Genomic DNA, 22458 nt, shown 5'->3' on the forward strand with positions numbered 1-22458 from the left:
GATCACGCCATTGCAGTGCTATTTCTCTCACAAAATGCTTTCACCACAACTAACAGCAAACATGACATCGACATGAAAACAGTAAGAGCTTCGTTGTGCAGCATAACAGCGTCATTCATTATAACGGCAAGTGTGCAGATATACTCGCAACGTGTAATTTGACAGCTCCGAACATTATAAAGAGAGTGTTCTTTGGTCGCTAAGCTAGCGTCTAATCAAAATGTAAATAACAGATTTGTTTCATGCTACAAACAGAAACGATGTGAAGTTGATCGTTTAGTCACTGGCTTGATTCACGGATACATAAACAGTATTAAACTATTTAGAAAGAAAGTCTGTGTGAACTTGAGTAATTAGCTACACACCAGAAATCACTGATCACAGATCAGGAATTAATGAACACACTTACTCACTGTTCGAATCCAAATCGTAAAAGTCTGTTTGTAAAGCCTGTGCTGACATTGCTACTAAAATAAACTGATACTAAAATAATTATACATTTGAGTACTGAGTAATATTAAAGGTCCCATATTGTACACCTTTCTGGAGTTTTATTTTAGGTTTTGATGTCCTCAAGAGTATATATTTGAGGTATAAGTACCAAAAATATTTGCAATATATTTTTTACAGCTCCTTTCTCAGGAGCTCTGATAAGAACAGGTTGTTTTTGACCTGTCTAATTAATATTCATGAGCTTCGCTTCTAATTGGCCTGTTGTTTTCGGAAACTATGGTAATGCAGGGCTGTCAGTCAGCGGCCGTGGGCGGGACATGAGGAATGTTACATCACATTCCTCAGAGAATCAAAACGGCTTGTCTAATAATGAGACTGCTTTGGTTTAATAAGGACTAAAAAATAAGGAGTGGGTGGATTTTTATAATTGTAGGGTGGTTGTGTTCACACACTGTCAACACACATTTATATCCAAACATCTTGTAAAAGTGGATTTTGCATAATAGGTCACCTTTTATTAATTACGTGCACTTAAGGGTTAGGATTTGGTTTAAGGTTAGTTGCATGTAATTATGCATAATTTACTGTTATTAATGTAGTAAGTACATGTAACATGTAACAAGGACACTGTAAAATAAAGTGTTACCGTTTATTTCATGTGATTGTACCACATTATACCATGGGCTTTTGTTTTTCTAGCATTGCTAACAGCAATCAATTTATCATCTGAAACCACAAAGTAGTGAGAGTAGGGATGGCTCGATACCGAAATATTGTCTTCGGTATGGTACCACAATCTAATACCAAAGTACCGATATTAAATCGATACCATACAGGGTCTGAATTTTGGCGCGGGTATTGCGCATCATTTTACTCACTCTCACAGGTTTGAGGTTTATAAAGCGGTTTACAAATGTTTATTATTAAATGAATCAACAAAGATTATCAAATCAGTCATTTGGAAACTTTCTTGTGCAAAGTAATTTCAGCAATACATCCTTCTCTAGCTCTCAAAATGAGCAAATTGCTACTAGCTTCAAAAGACATCACACATGCACTATTAAAGCAGTCTGCGCGCTCCGATTCAAAACTTAAGCTTTCGTTTCGGGAGCTGACGGAAATCACTTGCCCACGCCTTTTTAAACCTTGCCAATTTGAACATGCGAGCGATTTTATAGCATTTCGTAATACATGGGATGGGAGCTAAGAGAGAGTTTTCTTTGCGCTCATACCAACAACAAACACACACGCCTAAAGAGCGTTGCGCATTCTAAATTAAGTTGTTTTTCCTTAGTCAAATACACATAAACTTATGTCAAAAATGTCCATCTTTAGTGAGTAGTCACATAAACATGGTTATGTCTTACGCGAATAAAGTGCAATAGTATGTGTGCAAATATTATGAAATCTAAATGTCATTGGTTGAAACGAACGCTGGAGATTTCGTGATATTTAAACGATACGATCTTATGTATGTGCGTTGATCAGTGTTAAAAGAAAATAAATGTCTAAATTAGATCGTTTGATTTATGCACTCACCTGTCAATCTCTTAATGTCTTGTACACGTCAGGATGGGCAAGTGGCAGATGCTTGGCAAGGTTTGATGGTTCTTCAGCAGTTTTATAAGCAAAGTAATTCCAAATTTCACTTCTACTTCTCTCTTTATTAACTCCTTTTGCGCGCGTTTCAACTGCTGTATTCATTTTGTTCTATGTTGCCACATTTGCCGGTTTCGCGTCAGTTTGGGGTAGCGCACTGCCACCTAGCGGTGAACTTCGAACAGCGGCATATACCAATTTGAGCAAAATCTTGATATCGTACCGTTTGAAATAAAATACATACCGGTATTTTCCCAGTACCGGTATACCGCGCATCCCTAAGTGAGAGTCAATATTTTTCACAGGTTTAGATTAGGTATGCAACTATATATATAGGCCTATATAGTATTATATTATAAATGTAATTCTACATCCTGCCCAATGTTTGTTGTATGCACAAATTGAAGGCTTTGAAAACATAGTGAATGTATCTGTGCAAAAAAGGAATTGTACATTCTTAAACATAAAACAAAAGTTTGACAATAATTTTGCTTAGTCTACACTTTACACTAAGTGTAACTCTGTAACTGTTGTTACTTGACGACATAGAAAAACACCCAGTCCTCCTGTTATGATGCTCCACTGAGGCTCCCAAGTTTTGTCATCAGTGAATGATTTACAAACCAAATAGGCGGATGGTCTCGCGCAGCAGTATTTGCATGTGGCCTACTCTACTGAAACACTTCTATATTAGGGCAACTATGGCCCTATTTGAGGTCAAAGCATCATATTTCAGTTCATTCATTTCGCTTTCTGTACACACACCCATCTGTGAAGTTCCTCTACTGTGTGTACCTAAAGCTTTTAAAAGGCTAGTTCACTCAGAAATGAATCTTTTATTTAGTCCTCATTTTGTTACAAACCTGTATGATGTCCAAGCTACTCTCTTTATGTTTTTTGTTTTTTAATAGAATGAAAGTGAATGGTGCCTGACCATGGCTGTCAAGGCAAGATTTTCAGTGAATACCACAACCAGTATCAACTAAGCGCTGGATTTTCAAAAGTATGTGAAGTTCGCGGCTCCATTGTTGCAGTAAACTTGACAACGTTCTTGAATTAATCATTTATAGACGCACACCGGTCTGTTATTGCAGAGACATAGACTTTACATTTTCACGCCCCTAAACATGACGCACAACAAAACAAACTTTGATTGGTTGCATTACATGTCAGTCAAACGTGGGCGGTCCTTGACCAATGAAAGCTGCAATGGAGTCCAGACCTTCTGGCGTCAGTCAGATTTATGCGAGACTAGCCTATAGTTAACAATCACTTGTTTACAAAGTGAAATGGGAAGTCAGACTATCTTTACTTTAATTTTTCTTATACTGAGCATGTCCTGTCATCTTTTGGAATATATTAAAGCCAAGTTTTTCCTAATATCTGTCATTATTAGCAGAATTTTACACATGGGGAAAATAATTTGTTTAGTCAATAATTTGAAGTTATTTCTAACGTGTACTTGGCTAAGTTATTTTAGTTGTTTAACTATAGCATGTGTTACAATATACTTATAATTACAGACAAGACCACTGATGGCTCCTCATTACCATGGTAAGGCCAATGTTAACCTTTTTTTTAAAATGTATCTATAGCATTTGCTATTAAAAATAGCAGCCTACACATAGAAACTATAGCTATAACATGCCACAGTTGTTATATAAATCTTTAGTGAAAAATCTATTCCCTTAACAGATTATCTATTATAAATACTAGTGCTGGGCGGTATGACCAAAAATTTATATCAGGGTATTTTTAAAAATTATATCGGTTTTGCGGAATATGACGGTATTTTTCCCCCCTATGCATGACTGGGTGTTAACCACATTTTCTACTAATTGAGGGAAAAAAATGATGCATCATAAAATGATGCTATTCGGAGACGACCAATAAAACACAGACCTGCGACAAACTCATTACACACACATGCATATTAAAATATGACCATGGAGAGTTGAGGGCCCCTTAAGCATTTTAAAAATCTAACACTATATATCAACAAACTGACAAAACGAGGGAGAAACGCGGAAGAACATTTAAACTGTCTAAGGATATTTTCAGTACATGTAAGAGCACTACAGTCTCTGAACAAACGACACACGTCAGTTTAACACAGAAAGAATAAAGCAGTTACTTTTTTGCCCATTGTTCTTTGAATTGTCAGTCTATTTATTAACTTACATCGTCTTCTGTGTTGCAGAATAATCCATCGTGTCATCACGGTCGTGATCAGACGTACAGTTCAGTGTTCTTTGCATAACGTTATGGCTACATTTCATTTGAAGAAGACGTGATGAAATATGTGCGCATACACGCTGCCGGTTCATGTTTAGAGCACTACAGTATATGAAATGTGTCCATAAAAAACTCTAACACTCTCGCTCCAGTCTATATGTGCTGTAATATGATCCATGTGCAGAATGTTAATCTCACCGCTCTCTCTCGCGCGCCGCGTGTAGTTTGAATTCTCCGCTGTAATCAATGGCTGAATCCGAAATCTCCCCCTTTAACCTCAAATAGGGCATTATTTGAGAGGACAGCCATTTGTAGTGGTGTCCGAAACCACAGTGGACGTTATTGAGCGCACTCATTCTATCCCGCATTGCACCGCAATAACGAGTGTACAGCCGATGTAATACACATAACGGCTGTCCGACTTCACTCACTCGTTTTCATTCACTCTTTCAAGTGAACAATATAAGTGGATAACGTAGGGAATAATAGTGAATGAGGCTTTAGGGGGTGATTTCGGACTTACCATAGGCTGTGATGCGATCTCAGCTGTGCTCTCACTACAGTGCAACAGTGAAACGTGACCCCTCGAACAGTGATGCTGCACCGCTTTCCGAACGTTTGAACACGACACAAACCGGTATTGCGCTATCATATCATAACAAAAATAAATACCGGTATACGGTATGAACCGGTATACCGCCCAGCACTAAAAAATACTACAAGTAAATTCTAGTAAAGGTGGTCATGATAGTTAAAAAGCTTTCTAATTTATGTTGCTGCAGGATGTTGTTTTCCCCTCTTTTCATCAGTCTTTTTAGTTGGTGTTTTTAGATCATGTTCGACTTTCTCCGTAGCATTTTACTAAATCCTCAATAGAATTCAGATGAGTTGCTCGTTTTATCATCAGTGTCACGATAAAAACCGGCTTATCACACTTTTGGAACGCGCCTATGGTGATTCGCGCGCTACTCAGAACGCGCAATGTATACAATTAATTCATAGTCTGATTCTGTGTTTCGGTGTGGGCAGTCAGAGTTCCGGCAACATGTGAGAAGTGCTGGTATGCAAGAAAAAGTGTAGGTATGCTATACAGATCAAAATATAAAATTGCCGGTACTCCATACACCGGTGTGTACTGGCCCACTTCGAGCACTGATCCTATGGCTTCATATACTATTTGTTATATAGCATACAAGACACATGTACAACTTTTTTTCTTTTTTTTTTGGAGCTATGGCCGCTATTCACTTAAATTGTATTAAAGAAATGGCATAAAAAGTTGTTTCATGGAAGAGAAACACTATATGAGTTTGGAATGACATAAGAGAGAATTTTTAGGTGAACTGAGACTTAAAATATTTGAAGTCTGTTAAATCAGGAAAGATTCCCAAATGAGTTTCCTTCAGCTTGCCTTGTAGCTTCAATAATCAACAGAGGTGATGCAAAACTTAATGGAATGGGTGCATTTGCTTATCACACCTGCCCCAGATTCCTTGTTCTTACTTATGCAGAGTTCCTGAATGTCATCGGTGTGTGTGCTTTTGAGTATTCTTGAATAGACAGGTTTCTAGGCTTCATATGACAGTTAAAACAGGTTTGTTTTATCTGTATGAGCAATTATAGATTGCTCATTTAACAAACCCAGTTTTAAAATGTTCTTCTAAATTTTATGGGTAGTTTCCAGGCTTTAGATTAAGTCCAATTACAAATCACAATCCTAAACTACAGACCATTCTTCATTATTAAGATCCTGTTCAGTTTTGTAGAGTTTATATTTTTATGAAGACTGCTAGACCTGTACTGTACTTTAGCCTCAGTGACAGTTTTTGATAAGATTAAAAACCATATTTCAGTGTATTCGTGGCACTTTTGTGCATACTCATCTGTGGCAGAGGGCACACATGAAACCGTCATTGCTAAAACAAACTTTTGTTTTGATTTTAAAAGAGCAGGCCTTTGCAACATACCGTCAACATAGTTGCAACATAGAATATTTTAATTTTCTTTTTTATCTTTGAAATGTATTTTTTTATTATACACTACTGTTCAAGTTTGGAGTTGGTAATATATTTTAAAAAAAATCTAAATTGGTCTTATAATTACCAATGTATTTATTTGGTCAAAATACAGTTAAAAAAACAGTAAAAATGCTAAATATTATTACAATTTAAAATAGATGTTTTCTATTTTAATATATTTTAAAATATAATTTATTACTGTGATTTTCAGCCTCCAGTCTTCAGAATCACACTATCCTTCAGAAATCATTCTAATATGCTGATTTGGTGCTCAAGAAACATTTATTATTATTACCAATGTACAAAATTGCATTTCTGTATTGTGCTGCATAATAATTTTTGTAGAAAATGTAATCCATTTTTGAATTAAGTTCAAAAGAACAGCATTTATTTAAAAAAATTAAATAAAAAAATTGTATTTTGATCAATACAAAATTATTTTATCCTTGCTGACTTTTTTTTTTCTTTCCAATAATTAAAAAAAGTCATGCAGACTCCTTACTTTTGAACAGTAATGTATTTTGGTCAAATGCTTGTTTGAAAAAGTGCTTGTGCTAATGCTACTCCATGTTATAAATGCCTCTTGTTTTGAAAAAATGCTACTTGTTTTACTAAATAAATGCCACTTTTTTAAAATTATGTAATGACATTAACAAAATGATCTTACACTCACTGCATTTACATATTTTGTCCTATAAATTGCTCTCTAAATTATAAAAATACCACTGTCTAGCAATAGCAGTTAGCAATTGTGACTTGTTGGTTGCTAGCATTGGACCTTTGAGTCCTGTCTTGCTTGTTTTCCACTTCATGAAAATGATGCAGAGGGCTCCATTAAAAAGTTTCAAATGAGTCGGTGCTATCAGCTCTTGCTATCATCCTAACTTCTTGCGTCTCTTGAGCTTTTGTGCTGTAGCTGTGAACAGTCGGAAACCTACACCAAAACATTAAAAGACAGTGTGATGTAACAGACTGCAAAGCCAGACAGGACCCCTGCTGTTCGATCGAAATATCTCTGTATCGCTGTGTCTTGGTGAATCTCATTCTTTGCTCTTAGTTTTTCTTTTTGATTCTACCTGAGGCGCAGCACAGACTGTCTGAGTTCAGTATGTCCCGTCATTTCACTTAGGTTTCGCTTGGTTAAAGTATGCCCTCATTGTGTCAGATCAGATCAGATGAGCCCAAACTCTAAAGCTGGGTATAGCTGTGAAATTGTTTTAATACTTTTTGATGTTGGATTATGCGATCTGATCCCAGTGAGATCTTCCATTTATTTTTGTTTGGTTTTTTTGTAGATAAACTGGCATTCGATCAGGCTGCGGTGTGACCTGTAGAAGTTTAGCCTTTGTAGTTATCTTATCACATCTTTGTTTAAAGCAGGTGTGACATGTAAACTGTTCAAGAAGAACAAAAATCATCTCATCACCTCCTTTCCCCACATTCAATATTGACATTCAATTCCTTGTTGCGCATGCTCCATGTGAAATATGAGTCATACGAGTAATATCAGAAACCGCACGCGCAAAGGCAGCAACCAATCCATTCATATCTCTAAATCACTCTTTACCTTTAACTAGGATTGAAAACGCTGTTGTCAGCTGGGAATGCTCTGATATGGAGAAGACTGTGCAAAGTTCACCCTTTGAGTTAAGAGGTGTACCCGGACAGAGGTGTCCCTTCACAGTACTGTATGCAAATCCATTGTTTCTCGTTTTTACCAGGTTTGTGCTAATGTAGTAAGTCAGTTATATTAAAAGGCCAAATTCAATTTCCATATATTATTGATGATGCATACTATTCACAATCAAGCAGATGAACCCCTGAAAAGAAACACAACACGCAGTTTCTCATTCAGCATTTTTCCATAGAGAACCAACGCATTGTGTTCATAGTTCATATTGTGGGCTCATCTGCTCTCCTATATATAGCATGCATCATCAATAAGGTGTACACTGAATTTCATCTTTTAATATCACCGTTAGTACATTTAAGGCACTTCAAGTGTGTTTTTTTTGTTAAACATTTTAGAATAGGCTATCCCTTTGTTTTTAGTGATTGAAATACTGCAGCAGGTGCTGTATATGGAGGACAAGTGCACAAAACTTGCATGCTTTTCAAATATTTTATCTTTTGAGATGGAAAACTGACAGGACTCTGCTGCAGTTCTATAGATGTTTTACCCTCCTGGAATCCACACCAGTCATGTTACTGAAAACTTTGAATTGAGGGCAGCTTCTGTTTGTGTGACTATTTTTTATTATTTATATATATTTTTGTGGGTATTTTACGTTTAAGTGAATGCTACGTAGTATAAGTGACATTCACACCACTGTACGGGCGAATAGCCATGCCAAAAGTTATTAATTTTGAATGTTTGGTATTTTTTAAGAAGTTCTGGCAACGTTTAATAAACCAATCGTTTAATAGATCCCTAATATATTTGTACCATATAGTTTATATGACACCTTTTTAAAAAGATCTGTATCAGTTGATATTGAATATTTATTTATCCATGCTTATTTTAAACCTTCACTTAAAGTTAAACTTTAAAAACAGTTAATAATTTAATAACACAGATGAATGTAATTATCTAATCTCAAAATGAACATATATTTTTTTCATGCTGTACATTATCATTTTTGATGAATATTATTGAATGTTGTTAGTAACTACAATTCTGGTCACTCACCACTAACAAAAAAAACTAAACAAAATAAAAAAAACTCAACATTTCTTATATTCCATAGAAGTAAGAAAGTCATACAAGTTTTGGAACAACTCAAGGATTAGTAAATGGTGAGAGAATTTTCATTTTTTAGGGTGAACTATCCCTGATATTAATTATCCCGGGCCCAGCTTGAACACTGAGAACTTTACAGCAGTGTTTGACTGGTGCTGCTTAATTTGAGAGCGTGATTTATTAGTTAGGAATCTGTTAAGGCTGATCATGCAGAATTGTGGTGGATTTATCAAATGAATGTGCTTCTAATAAACTTGCGGCTCTTTAAGCGGCTTATACCCACTGAGTTTCTTTTGTGGATTTTTTTTGAAGGTCGAGAGCCTTGTTCTTTACACACAAACGCACAATAATTGCCAACGGAAGCTGACTTCTAACTGACTTCAGGGCAGTTAAAAGATAACAGCTCTCTCATTTTCATATTCCAAGCCTTCAACTTGTGTTCAGTTTATCACCAAACCAAACATTGAGACATTGTGCATCACTAGGAGCAGAAGAGTGGTATCTTATTTTTCTTTGATTCATGAATCTGTTTCTTTCTTTCTTTCTTTCAAGGTAGTGTAGGCACTTAAACACCTTTCGTTGTACTGGTTGAAACTCACACATCCTGATAGCAATCAATAATAGAAGTAGTGGTCTAAATATTAAAACATGTAGGCACGGTCCGACCATGTTCTATCCTACCTGAAACATATTTATTCCCATACCTCCAACTCTTTCGAGACCTTGCAGACATCACACGTCATCAGTGCAGAACGTTCTGTAAGTCTATGCAAAGTTGTAGACAGACAGTCACCGAGTGCCACACAGCAGCTGCCTTTTACAGTTCATTTCAAGATGGCAACCCATGACGTTCTACAAAGAGCCGTTTATGTCCTCAGACTCGGATTTATGCATTTCTATGTCAACACTATCCACGTCAAAATGAATCTGCAGCAGTCAGGTGGTACAACTAGAGTTTGTTAAGTTGGTTACGTTAATTGTTGTAATGTTATGTGCTTTGAGACATGAGGTAATTTAACGCTGTTTCATGGTGCTTTGCAGACGCTGCTGTGTGCGTTCATGTCTTTTGAACGAGGTGTGGCTTTGGAGATGCGCTGAAGGGAGGGTGGGATCTTATACCTTATGAAATTGCCTACACTACCTTTATTATCTCGGTTAACCTCAAGGCTACTGAATGAGAATCCATCTCTATTAGTCCTCTGCTGGGTACTGCAGAGCTCTCTCTGGGTCATGGATCACGTTGAACAAATAGTTGTCCAGCAGCTAGTAATCTACTAACTCTAAGGCTATGTGATAGAATACTAATACATCTAGTAGATGTTTCAAACATCAGGTTTTTCACACTATTTTTAACTCTAGGTTATCGTTGTTCTAAAAATAAAAAAAAGCCCTGCTCCAGAGCTTTAGAGGCTTTAACCCAGCATTTGCGGTGCCAATATTGTGCAGTGTGAAACGATGCTGCTGTGTTAAAATGTTACGGTTAGAAGCTTAGCAACAGACACCCAATTGTGTAACTTGTATTAACGTGCTTTGGATAGACACGGAAACAATGCACATGTGAAGATTAATATGAAGATGCGCTATGCTAGACCCTTTATGTAAACCTATTGTGTGCGCCATTCGTCCAATCAATGACACTGACACTGCAAATATGCAAATAGGGATGTTAACCCCGGGTATAGGAATGTACAGTTTGAAACGTCAGCTTATGAATGCCCAGGATTAATTGATAACCCTGGGTAAATTATGAGCAGTGCGAAACGTGAAGCAAGATGACAACCCAGGGTTAACTATTTAGTCTGATTTTTCAGGGTAGAAAAACTTAAACACACACTTTCCATTTGAGTAATCTTCCTCTCTAAATAACGTGGTGCTGCATTTTATTTGAAGGATATGGCAAATTCTACAAACACAGTCTGCATACACCCCACTGCGGTTCAATTTATCTCTGAACTCTTCAGCCTGTACTGCTGATGCTCCAATTATATACAGAATCTGCTGATAAAAGCACTGGAGCTCTTCTGTATTCAGCTTTATTCAGTTTTGTCTGTTCCTCGATGAGAAGATGAATGACCGTTTGTGTCGTTGTCCTCATGGATAAGTGAAACAATGATTGTGGTGTATATTATGTTTAATATGTTATGTTTTGTTTGATATGTGTTGATTGAACTTATGGTTTCTTTTATTTAAACATGGTTTTTATCTGTGTTTCAGTACACCCGGGTTTGGATCCCCGACCCAGATGAGGTCTGGAGGTCGGCTGAAATCGTCAAGGATTATAAGGAGGGGGACTCGGTGCTTCACCTCAAATTGGAAGATGAATCGGTGAGCCTTCTTTCCCCTAAATCGATATTTATACTGTAATGTGATTTTTATTAAAGAGTTTAGGGTTCACACTGCACATAATTCTGATTTGCTTACCAAAGCCGATATTCACGACTTAATGTACAGATCTGTTATTAGACTCAGACTTCCTTTATTGATCCCAGAGGGGAAATTAAGGTGTTACAGCAGCAAACAGAATAAACAAGACACAAAACAAAATTAAACAATATAATCCAGTCACAATAACTCAAAAATATTTATCATTACGGAGTGCCATGCAATGACCTTTTTTAGCATAGTAAACTCACCACACATTCTTATGTTGCGTCATCCCTAACCGTCAAACTCATATTAAAGCAGCATAAGGTATAAAATTTGATAAGTATAAAAGTCTGAGTATGGGGCCAAAACTAAAAATATATATATACATAAAAGGAATTTGACCTTCATATTACAATTAGAAAAAGGCACCAATAGTTGATGAAATTGGTGGAAAAAAATCATGGTTTGTAAAAATATTTGACTACAAACAAAACAAAAACTCATTGAGTCACACCTTTTAAAAAAAAAATCATATATATGCTGCCTATATGGACAAAGCCTAAGAGTGTAATTCAATAAAAACTAAATTGGACTGAGTAGTGATTTTAAGCAGGCTGAACCATGCTGGGTTTAAAATCTCTGTCGTGACACAGCAGTTGGGAACTAAGCCAGATCTTATTCTAGATCTTAATGTTTCCTGCATTAGTTTTAGTTTCACTGCACTGAGGAAAGTGTGTCGTATGAATCATTGATCATGTTTTGGTGTGTAAGAAATGCAGGCCCTTAGAGGGGAGGTTGTGCGCCATATTCTCGAGTGTATTATCAAAAAACAATGTTGGGGAAACCTGAATAAACCAGTAGATGAAATAAAGATCAGCATGACTTATTGAAGCTCTTGTGCCTGCAATGCATTACAAACACACTCTCAGTCTGCCAAAAGATACTTTTTGATTCTTAAAGCCTTCAAAGTTATTTCACATTGTGGTTTGAATCCAATCAATTACTGTTTCTGCTTAATGGCATTGCTGTCTCTACTCCTAGGCGTTAGAATATTCAATTGGTCCCAAAAACAATCCTCTTCCATTTCTTCGGAATCCTGATATTCTGGTAGGAGAGAATGACCTCACTGCTCTCAGCTACCTCCACGAGCCTGCTGTGCTCCACAACCTCAAGGTCCGCTTCCTTGAGTCCAATCACATCTACACTTACTGTGGTAAGTCGTGTTTGCATGTGTTTTGAAGAGAATGTTTCTGATGAGCGGACGGATGGATGGATGGATGGATGATAGCAGAAGTTGGATGGATGGATGGATGGATGGATAGATAGCAGAAGTTGTTGGATGGATGGATAGATGGATGGCAGAATTTATAAGATGGAAGGATAGCAGAAGTTATTAGATGGATGATGGATGGACAGCAGAAGTTGTTGGATGGATGGATGGATGGATGGATGGATGGATGGATGGATGGATGGATGGATGGCAGAAGTTATAAGATGGATGGATAGCAGAGGTTATTAGATGGATGATGGATGGACAGCAGAAGTTCTTGGATGGATGGATAGATAGCAGAAGTTGATGGATGGATGGATGGATGGATAGATAGCAGAAGTTGATGGATGGATGGATGGATGGATGGATGGATGGATGGATGGATGGATGGATGGATGGATGGATGAATGGATGGATGGATAGCAGAAGTTGTTGGATGATGGATGGATGGATGGATGGCAGAAGTTAAAAATGGATGGATAGCAGAAGTTATTAGATGGATGGATGGATGGATGAATGGACAGCAGAATTTGATGGATGGATGGATGGATGGATGGATGGATGGATGGATAGCAGAAGTTATTAGAAGATGGATGAATGGATGGATAGCAGAAGTTATTAGATAGATAGACAGACAGACAAACAGATAGATAGATAGATAGATAGATAGATAGATATAGATATAGAAGTATATATAAGACCGCATTGTGTTTGTAATAATTTATATATATATATATATATATATATATATATATATATATATATATATATATATATATATATATATATATATATATAAACAATTTCAAACACAATGGTAATTGAGAAAGAGAAAAGAACAATAAAGAAAAGTCAATAATTCACATAAATTAGAATTAATAAATAAAATTAATACATTGAATTAAATGAAATATACATTTTAATATAAATACATGCAAACCAATAAAGACAGAATAAAACAAAGAAAAGAAAACTTGTCTCATTTAATCATATAACTTAAGATATTTCCTAGCGTTTTTGTAAATGTGATATTGACCATAAGCCATCCTTTTCTCTATATATTGACATCCCTCATTTTTAAATTATCATTAAAATAATTACATTATTAAGAAGATAATAACCTTTAAGTGACTTCAAATTACAGGTATTCCCACATATTTTGAATGTTGAATGTAGGACGGTACAGATTTTTACCTCAATTTTGATTGTAGGGGAGCTTTAAATGTTGTAATTTGGTATCCAAGGTCAACAGGCTTTGCTGGAGAGTAACAAAGACAGCGTCTGTGTTTAGTCTACATTCTATTAGTTACTCTGTCCCTATGACAACATGCCCATGTTAATAGGTTGTGGAATTTTGGGGTTGCATTTTATTTGTGGGTGTGTTTATTTCTACTGAAATGTTGTTCTGGAAAATAACACATTACATAATACATGTTTGTATCCAAACTCTGGATGACGTGTCCTGTCAGACAATCAAGAAGAGCCTATCTGCTGTTTTACCTACAGATTTTTGTGGTCTAGTCTAAAGACCGCCCAGCTCTTGTTTGTCCTGTTTTATTGCTGGTTCCGTCTGTTGTGCTTTGTAATGAATGAATGATTCCCATTATCGTCTCTGTCAGGTCACAACAATGCCCATTGACTCACAATTGTTCTTTGATGTTTTAGGTCTTTTCTCTTCCTTTTCACGTTCACAGACGTGTGTCTGTTTTGTGTTCTCTCTTTTAGACTGACACATCATGCATTAACGTCATTTTGCTTGCTGCGACATCATTCGATTATTGATGTCACCTGATATTTATAGTCATGAATAAATATTTAAACATTTATCTGTATCATCATGATTTTGTCTGATTTAAATTCTGCGATTCTGCGTATATTAAAGGGTAACTTCAGTGATTTAGCATTAAGCTTTGTATTTAAACTGGGTCATTTATGCAGTAGAAATGTGAAATTATTTTTGAATTTGGTGCCTTCTAGACTGAGAAAAAACAGAAAATGTATTTTTGTCTCATGTGGATGAAAGACAACAACTCCCAGAATGCACTTGCTTCGCTGCCCTACGAGGCCACTCCGTACACTGTCGTTTTGATCTTCATAGTAATACAGTCATTTCGTTCAGTTAGAGAATAAACACTACAATTAAAAACTGAACGTGTCTTTTCAATAAAGTGTGAGTGAGCCGAACGAAAGTCACGTCACAGACGCAGCAGTGTCAGATTTCCTTCCTCACGAAGAGCTGAGGTAACGTTGAGGTAACGATCGCATATGGAAGCTAAACTATCACAGGAATTCATTGAAAAGTTGAAACACTCACTTTTCTGCATCGCGCTCCGTTATTATGGTTGTCCGAATGTCCGTGCGTACATGCTGTGCGTGAGATCTATCCCCTGTGGGCGGGTTGATAACACGCGGAACAGCTCCATCTAGTGGCTGTAGTTTTAGCCTCTGGCCAAAAAATCCTCCGATGACGCATCGGAGGAATTTTTCCAGAAATAAAATGCATTATTCTCTCATCTCAGGGGGATATGAGGGAGGAAAGTACCATAATTTGAATATACTACCGGGTTTCTAATGATACAAAGCCTAATGCTAAATCACTGAAGTGACCCTTTAACTGTGCTGCACAGTTGTAGGTGTAAACCTGGTGTAAATCTCTTCTCAGGGATTGTTCTGGTGGCCATTAACCCGTACGAGCAACTACAGATCTATGGAGAAGAAGTCATCAATGCGTACAGCGGCCAGAACATGGGGGACATGGACCCTCATATATTTGCGGTGGCAGAGGAAGCGTACAAACAGATGGCCAGGTTTGTGCTTGTTTTTCAGTCTTATAAGATGACAAACTAATTTTAAAAAAGTTTATTTGTTCAAGGTGCTATAAAGTGGTTTCAGTCATTTAGCTTAATTTCATTTTTATAAATGTAACCCCTCTCCAAAAACCCACCCTCATGAGATGTCAACAAACTCAAAAATGTTATAGAATTTTTTTTAAAATAATTTTTAATATAATACACAGTATGGTTGAAAGGTTTGTGGCCAGTAAAGTTTTTTTTAAAGAAATTAATACTTTTATTCTACAAGGATGCAGTAAATTAATCCAAAGCGATAGTAAAGACATTTATAATGTTACAAAAGATTTTTGTTCCAATAAATGCTGTTCTTTTGAACATTCTATTCATCAAAGAATCCTGAAAAAATGTATCATGGGTTATGCAATGATATTAAGCAGCACAACTGTTTTCAACATTGAAAAGAATAAAAAATGTTCCTTGAGCACAAAATCAGCATATTAGAATGATTCTGAAGGATCATGTGACACTGAAGACTGGAGTCATGATGCTGAAAATTCAGCTTTGCCATTACATTCACATCACAAATTACATTTTAATATATATATATATATATAAATATATAAATAAATGTATAAATAAATAAATAAATAGAAAACCAGTTATTTTAAATTGTAATACTATTTCATAATATTGCTGTTTTTACTGTCTTTTTATCAAATAAATGCAGCCTTGGTGAGCAGAATATCAAAAAAACATTTTAAAAAATCATAAAGATTCAACACTTTAGAACATTAGTCTATTACATTCTAAATAGTATTATACATATAATATGTACTGTTTTAGTAGGTATTCTTTTATTTGTAATACTTTCTTTTCTTGGAGAACTCTTTTTAGTCAGCCATCACTGTAATTTCATCATAAATGATATTGTCATCCCAAACTGTCATCTTATAAATGGTTTTAATGACTATGACTATTGGTGGTTAAAGTCCCTGTAAAGTCAAAATGAAACATGTGTTCTAAGTTTGTCACACCACAGACAAATGTGTTATTAACCACCCAGCGAAATCTGAATAATAAAAAAATTATTGCTCTCCATTGACTTTGCGTTGCGTGAGGCTGCCTCCTTGTCATTTCGGACTTATAACAAAAACAGAACAATGTCTAAAAGCTGATATGTGACAATGTGAAAACAAGCTAAACAAAACCCAGAACCAAAAACCTAAAAGTTTTATAAGCTGTTGACCCAAAAAACAAGCGTTTAAAGGGTTAGTTCACCCAAAAATGAAAATTCTGTCATTAATTACTCACCCTCATGTCGTTGGACACCCGTAAGACCTCCGTTCATCTTCGGAACACAAATGAAGATATTTTTGTTGAAAGCTGATGGCTGAGAAAGGCTTCAGATAGGCCTCCATTGGCATTCAGTACATTGACACTTCCAAGATCCATGAAAGGCACTTAAAACGTCGTTACAAAGTCTATCTCACCACAGTGGCTCTACAATAACTTTACGATGCGACGACAATAGTTTTTGTGCGCAAAAAAAAATCAAAATAACACCTTTAACCAACTTGTTCTCGACTTCCGTGTGTGCCGTCATATTCTCGCACATGCGTCGTGGAGGCATACACGGAAGTCGAGAACAAGTTGGTTAAAGGTGTTATTTTGATTTTTTCTTTGCGCACAAAAACTATTGTCGTCGCATCGTAAAGTTATTGTAGAGCCACTGTGGTGTGAGAGACTTTGTAACGACGTTTTAAGTGCCTTTCATGGATCTTGGAAGTGTCAATGTACTGAATGCCAATGGAGGCCTGTCTGAAGCCTTTCTCAGCCATCAGCTTTCAACTAAAATATCTTCATTTGTGTTCCGAAGATGAACGGAGGTCTTACGGGTGTCGAACGACATAAGGGTGAGTAATTAATGACAGAATTTTCATTTTTGGGTGAACTAACCCTTTAAGGACACAAAAGTGGATCCAGGCAATTGAGACAGAGCATGACACGGAGAACTACACCCACTAAAGGGGAACATAATCAGTGACAGGAAATATAATATATTAAACTGACATTTGGATATTTGACTTAACAGTGACTAAATGTTTACTGCACACAGGCATACTGAGGCATACTGAGTGTCAGGATTCCAAAATTTACCCATTCTTCCTGCTGATGCTTTACGTCTTATTGCCTGTATCTACTTTTGTCTCCTTAAACACTCGTTGTTTTGGGTTGACAACTTATAAAAACGTATTTCTGTGTTGTTTAGCTTGTTTGCTGTTCACCTCGTCACATACAGTGGGGAGAACAAGTATTTGATACACTGCCGATTTTGCAGGTTACAAAGCATGTAGAAGTCTGTAATTTTTATCATAAGTACTCTTCAACTGTGAGAGACGGAATCTAAAACAAAAATCCAAAAAAAGTAATTAATTTGCATTTTATTGCATGACATAAGTATTTGATACATCAGAAAAGCAGAACTTAATATTTGGTGCAGAAACCTTTGTTTGCAATTACAGAGATCATACGTTTCCTGTAGTTCTTGACCAGGTTTGCACACACTTGCAGCAGGGATTTTGGCCCACTCCTCCATACAGACCTTCTCCAGATCCTTCAGGTTTCCGGGCTGTCGCTGGGCAATACAGACTTTCAGCTCCCTCCAAAGATTTTCTATTGGGTTCATGTCTGGAGACTGGCTGGGCCACTCCTTAGTTGCCCTGGCTGTGTGTCATGGGTCGTTGTCATGTTGGAAGACTCGACCCATCTTCAATGCTCTAACTGAGGGAAGGAGGTTGTTGGCCAAGATCTTGCGATACATGGCCCCATCCATCCTCCCCTCATTACGTTACAGTCGTCCTGTCCCCTTTGCAGAAAAGCATCCCCAAAGAATGATGTTTCCACCTCCATGCTTCACGGTTGGGATGGTGTTCTTGGGGTTGTACTCATTCTTCTTCCTCTAAACATGGCGAGTGGAGTTTAGACCAAAAAGCTCTATTTTTGTCTCATCAGACCACATGACCTTCTCCCATTCCTCCTCTGGAACATCCAGATGGTCATTGGAAAACTTCAGACGGGCCTGGACATGTGCTGGCTTGAGCAGGGGGACCTTGCGTGCGCTGCAGGATTTTAATCCATGACGGCGTAGTGTGTTTCTAATGGTTTTCTTTGAGACTGTGGTCCCAGCTCTCTTCAGGTCATTGACCAGGTCCTGCTGTGTAGTTATGGGCGGATCCCTCACCTTCATGATCATTGATGCCCCACGAGGTGAGATCTTGCCTGGTGCCCCAGACCGAGGGAGATTGACCGTCATCTTGAACTTCTTCCATTTTCTAATAATTACGCCAACAGTTGTTGCCTTCTCACCAAGCTGCTTAACTATTGTCCTGTAGCCCATCCCAACCTTGTGCAGGTCTACAATTTTATCCCTGATGTCCTTTCACAGCTCTCTGGTCTTGGCCATTGTGGAGAGGTTGGAGTCTGTTTGTTTGATTGAGTGTGTGGACAGGTGTCTTTTATACAGGTAACAAGTTAAAACAGGTGCAGTTAATACAGGTAATGAGTGCAGAACAGGAGGGCTTCTTAAAGAAAAACTAACAGTTCCGTGAGAGCCGGAATTCTTACTCAGGGTACCCGCGGGATCTTAAAAAGTCTTAAATGTCTTTAAATTTCAAAATCAAAATTTTAGGCCTTAAAAAGTCTTAAATGCGCTGAAGTATTGAGTTCTAGGTCTTAAATAATTTTAAACGGGTCTTAATTTTCCTACGTCCATGTAACGCTAGCTCTTGCTCATTGAAATGCTCCGGCAGCGCTTTAGTGTGTGTGTGTGTGTGTGTGTCTATGTGTGTTGTAGTTCGTTCTTTCGCTAGTCCAACTATAGTTCGCTGTTTTACAACTACAAATGAGACCAGCATGCATCTTATATTGCAGCCAATCAGCTTTCATGTTATTGGCGCGAGGCTTTTGGATTGTACCACAGACACATCAAACTGATTTTATTCTTCAGCTTCAGTTCTCCAGTTCTTCCAGTTCACGCGATCCTGAAAGCGAAGGCGAATCTTTCTTACCTGCCATCTCGCATAATGACCAAATAAGAGTATGATATTCCTGATAGCACTAAAAAAAGCGATGTAAACCCCGAACTGATTCGCTACTGCCACACGGACAGATGTCAGACTGGCTGCGGATTCTGTGCACGCGTTTGCCGCCTGTCAGCGCTCACGCGAGTGAACCGAATGTGTTCTATTTCTAGGCGCATTACTGTAGGTCTTAAAGTGAAAGTAACCCAATATAGCTTAGCCTATACCCACTCCTGTCTGTGTAGTTCATATTAATCAAACAACAACAACAGGGAAAAACAAACAGTAGCCTACCTAAAGTAAAGCATGTAAAGTTTGTATCTGTATATTTAAGTTAAGTACTTTATACTTATTTAAGTACTTATTTGTCCTATTGTCAAACAAGATTCATGCATTTTGTTTGTTTTATTGCCATGTGTGACTATTGTGCAACTGACATAATAATATGGTAAATGTGGCATCCTAATTATGAAAAAAAACATGCACATTTCTGAAAATGACCGCCACCCGAAAATCAGTAATTTTGATCTCACGAAATTTGTTTTATATATATATATATAATACGCATGCATGCATGCAGACACACTCACACTCACACTCACACTCTACCGGTCAAAAGTTTGAGAATGGTATTTAAAGAAGTCTCTTCTGCTCACCAAGGCTGCATTTATTTGATCCAAAATACAGCAAAAACACTATTATTGTGAATTTTTTTTTTTTTTTTTTTTTTTTACAATTTAAAATAACTTTTTTTATATTTGAATATGCAGTTTATTTCTGTGATTCAAAGCTGAATTTTCAGCATCATTACTCCAGACTTTAGAGTCACATAATCCTTCAAAAACCTTTTTTTTACTTTCTATTTCAGATAAATGCTGTTCTTTAGAACTTTCTATTCATCAAATAATCCTAAAAAAAATGTTTTACACAACTGTTTTCAACACTGATAATAATCATGAATGTTTGTTGATCATCAGATCCTCATATGAGAATGATTAGTGAAGGATCATGTAACACTGAAGACTGGAGTAATGATGATAAATTCAGCTTAGATCACAGGAATAAATCACACTTTACTATATATTCACATAGAAATCAGTTCACAACAGAACTGTCACAATATTACAGATTGTTTGTATTTTTAATAACATAAATGCAGCATTGGTGAGCAGAAGAGACTTCTGTAAAAACATTAAAAAATCTTACCGTTCTGAAACTTTTGACCGGTAGTGTGTGTGTATATTAACCCTGGTGGGATTGAGCTATGAGGAAGTGCAAGTTTACTAATACTTTGTTCAATTTGAATAAAGTAATTTGCTTTGCAAGTCATTTTGTGATTCTGCATTTCCTATTGTACGTTTTTTTTATTGCGTTATATAGGTCTTAAATTTAATTCATAATTGTCTTAAAAAGGTCTTAAAAAGTCTTAAATTTGACTTGGTGAAACCTGCAGATACCCTGTTACTGGTTGGTAGGTGATCAAATACTTATGTCATGCAATAAAATGCTAATTAATTATTTAAAAATCATACAATGTGATTTTCTGGATTTTCGATTCCGTTTCTCACAGTTGAAGTGTACCTATGATAAAAAATTACAGACCTCTACATGCTTTGTAAGTAGGAAAACCTGCAAAATCGGCAGTGTATCAAATACTTGTTTTCCTCACTGTATCAGCTTTTGTTTTTTGTTATAAGACAGAAATGACAAGGAGGCCGCACAGCAATGGTGAAAAACTGTTTAACGGTCTAACTTCACTATTCAGTACTATACAGTTCACAGTCTTTGTAACGTGTTTCAGCAATACATGTCTAACATTTATAATGCGTTTAGAAACAAATCTCATAATTGCCTTTAAAGGGACTTTTCAGCTCTATTGTTTTGTAATAAAGAGCTAAGGTTTCAGAGCAGTGATTTTCCACTGGCCGTAAACAGGAAATGACAGCATGTACTTTGAAAGCTGTGAGTAATCTGAAAGTTACACTTGACTTAATAATGGATAGAGTGGGCAGATAATCACAGTACACATAGCATCATTCTTCGAACCTTTGTATTTACATGTGGTTTTTCTGTTGCTTAAAACAAAAGACAAAGCCATTTGCACATCAGGTTTAAGCTTGAGCTAAACATCCCACGCTGAGACATCATGACTTCTTAATGACTTGTGTAATGCCGAAGTCCCAAAATAAGCTCAGGCGAAGGAGGGAAACCAGGTCTACTGCATATAGACTTTGTTAGAGCGACTGGTGGGGTTTTGATTGGAGATGTCAGAGTAAGAGGAAATCATGACAAAATGTCATGACAAAATGTGACCGTAAAGCATACACTTTCCTTTATGTTAAAAACACAATAAATCCTCACAACCAGCGTCCTCTTGTTTTAGTCATTGGGTACAAAGGCCACCCTGTGGTTTGTACACACTTTTTTTTTTTCTTCTATGCACTGTAAAATGTCGCTGATCCATGCAGTTTGAGGTAACTTTATATAATGTTTAATCATTTAAATATATATAATTTGATTAAATTGTAAAATATATATTTTGGGTATATTTATATATTAATATATAAATATACTCAAAATATATGTTTTACACTTATATATTATATTTTGTAGTGTAATGTTTTTTAATATCAAAAGTATTTGCATATGATGACAAATTAAGCTACATCATTTAAAATGTTTTCATTTTAAAACTTTCATACATTTTTACTTAAAATTGTGTTGTGCTGTCAAAATAAATGTTATATATTATTCTGATTATCTCATATTTTGGGACCAGAAAAAAAATCACAATATCCAGGGCCTATTGTACCCTTCATTTTCACTTTCTTTTATAAGAGCGTCAAATTGCATCATTAGTTTAATAGACCTCCCTATTCTGTAAGCACCATTTGATTATTTATCG

At 36.5% G+C, this 22458-nt stretch overlaps 1 protein-coding gene across 1 annotated transcript in view; it reads left to right on the top strand.

Annotated features, from left to right (window-relative positions):
- myo5b (myosin VB) overlaps positions 1–22458 on the top strand; it is a 63732-nt gene that overhangs the window by 12296 nt on the left and 28978 nt on the right. Inside the window, exons 2-4 of the mRNA XM_079834269.1 lie at positions 11260–11370; positions 12454–12625; positions 15345–15489. Coding sequence (XP_079690395.1) covers positions 11260–11370; positions 12454–12625; positions 15345–15489 — 428 coding nt within the window. The remainder of the gene's footprint in view (positions 1–11259; positions 11371–12453; positions 12626–15344; positions 15490–22458) is intronic.

Source organism: Gobio gobio (assembly GCF_949357685.1).
Source record: "Gobio gobio genome assembly, chromosome: 14".
Classification (NCBI taxonomy): domain Eukaryota; kingdom Metazoa; phylum Chordata; class Actinopteri; order Cypriniformes; family Gobionidae; genus Gobio; species Gobio gobio.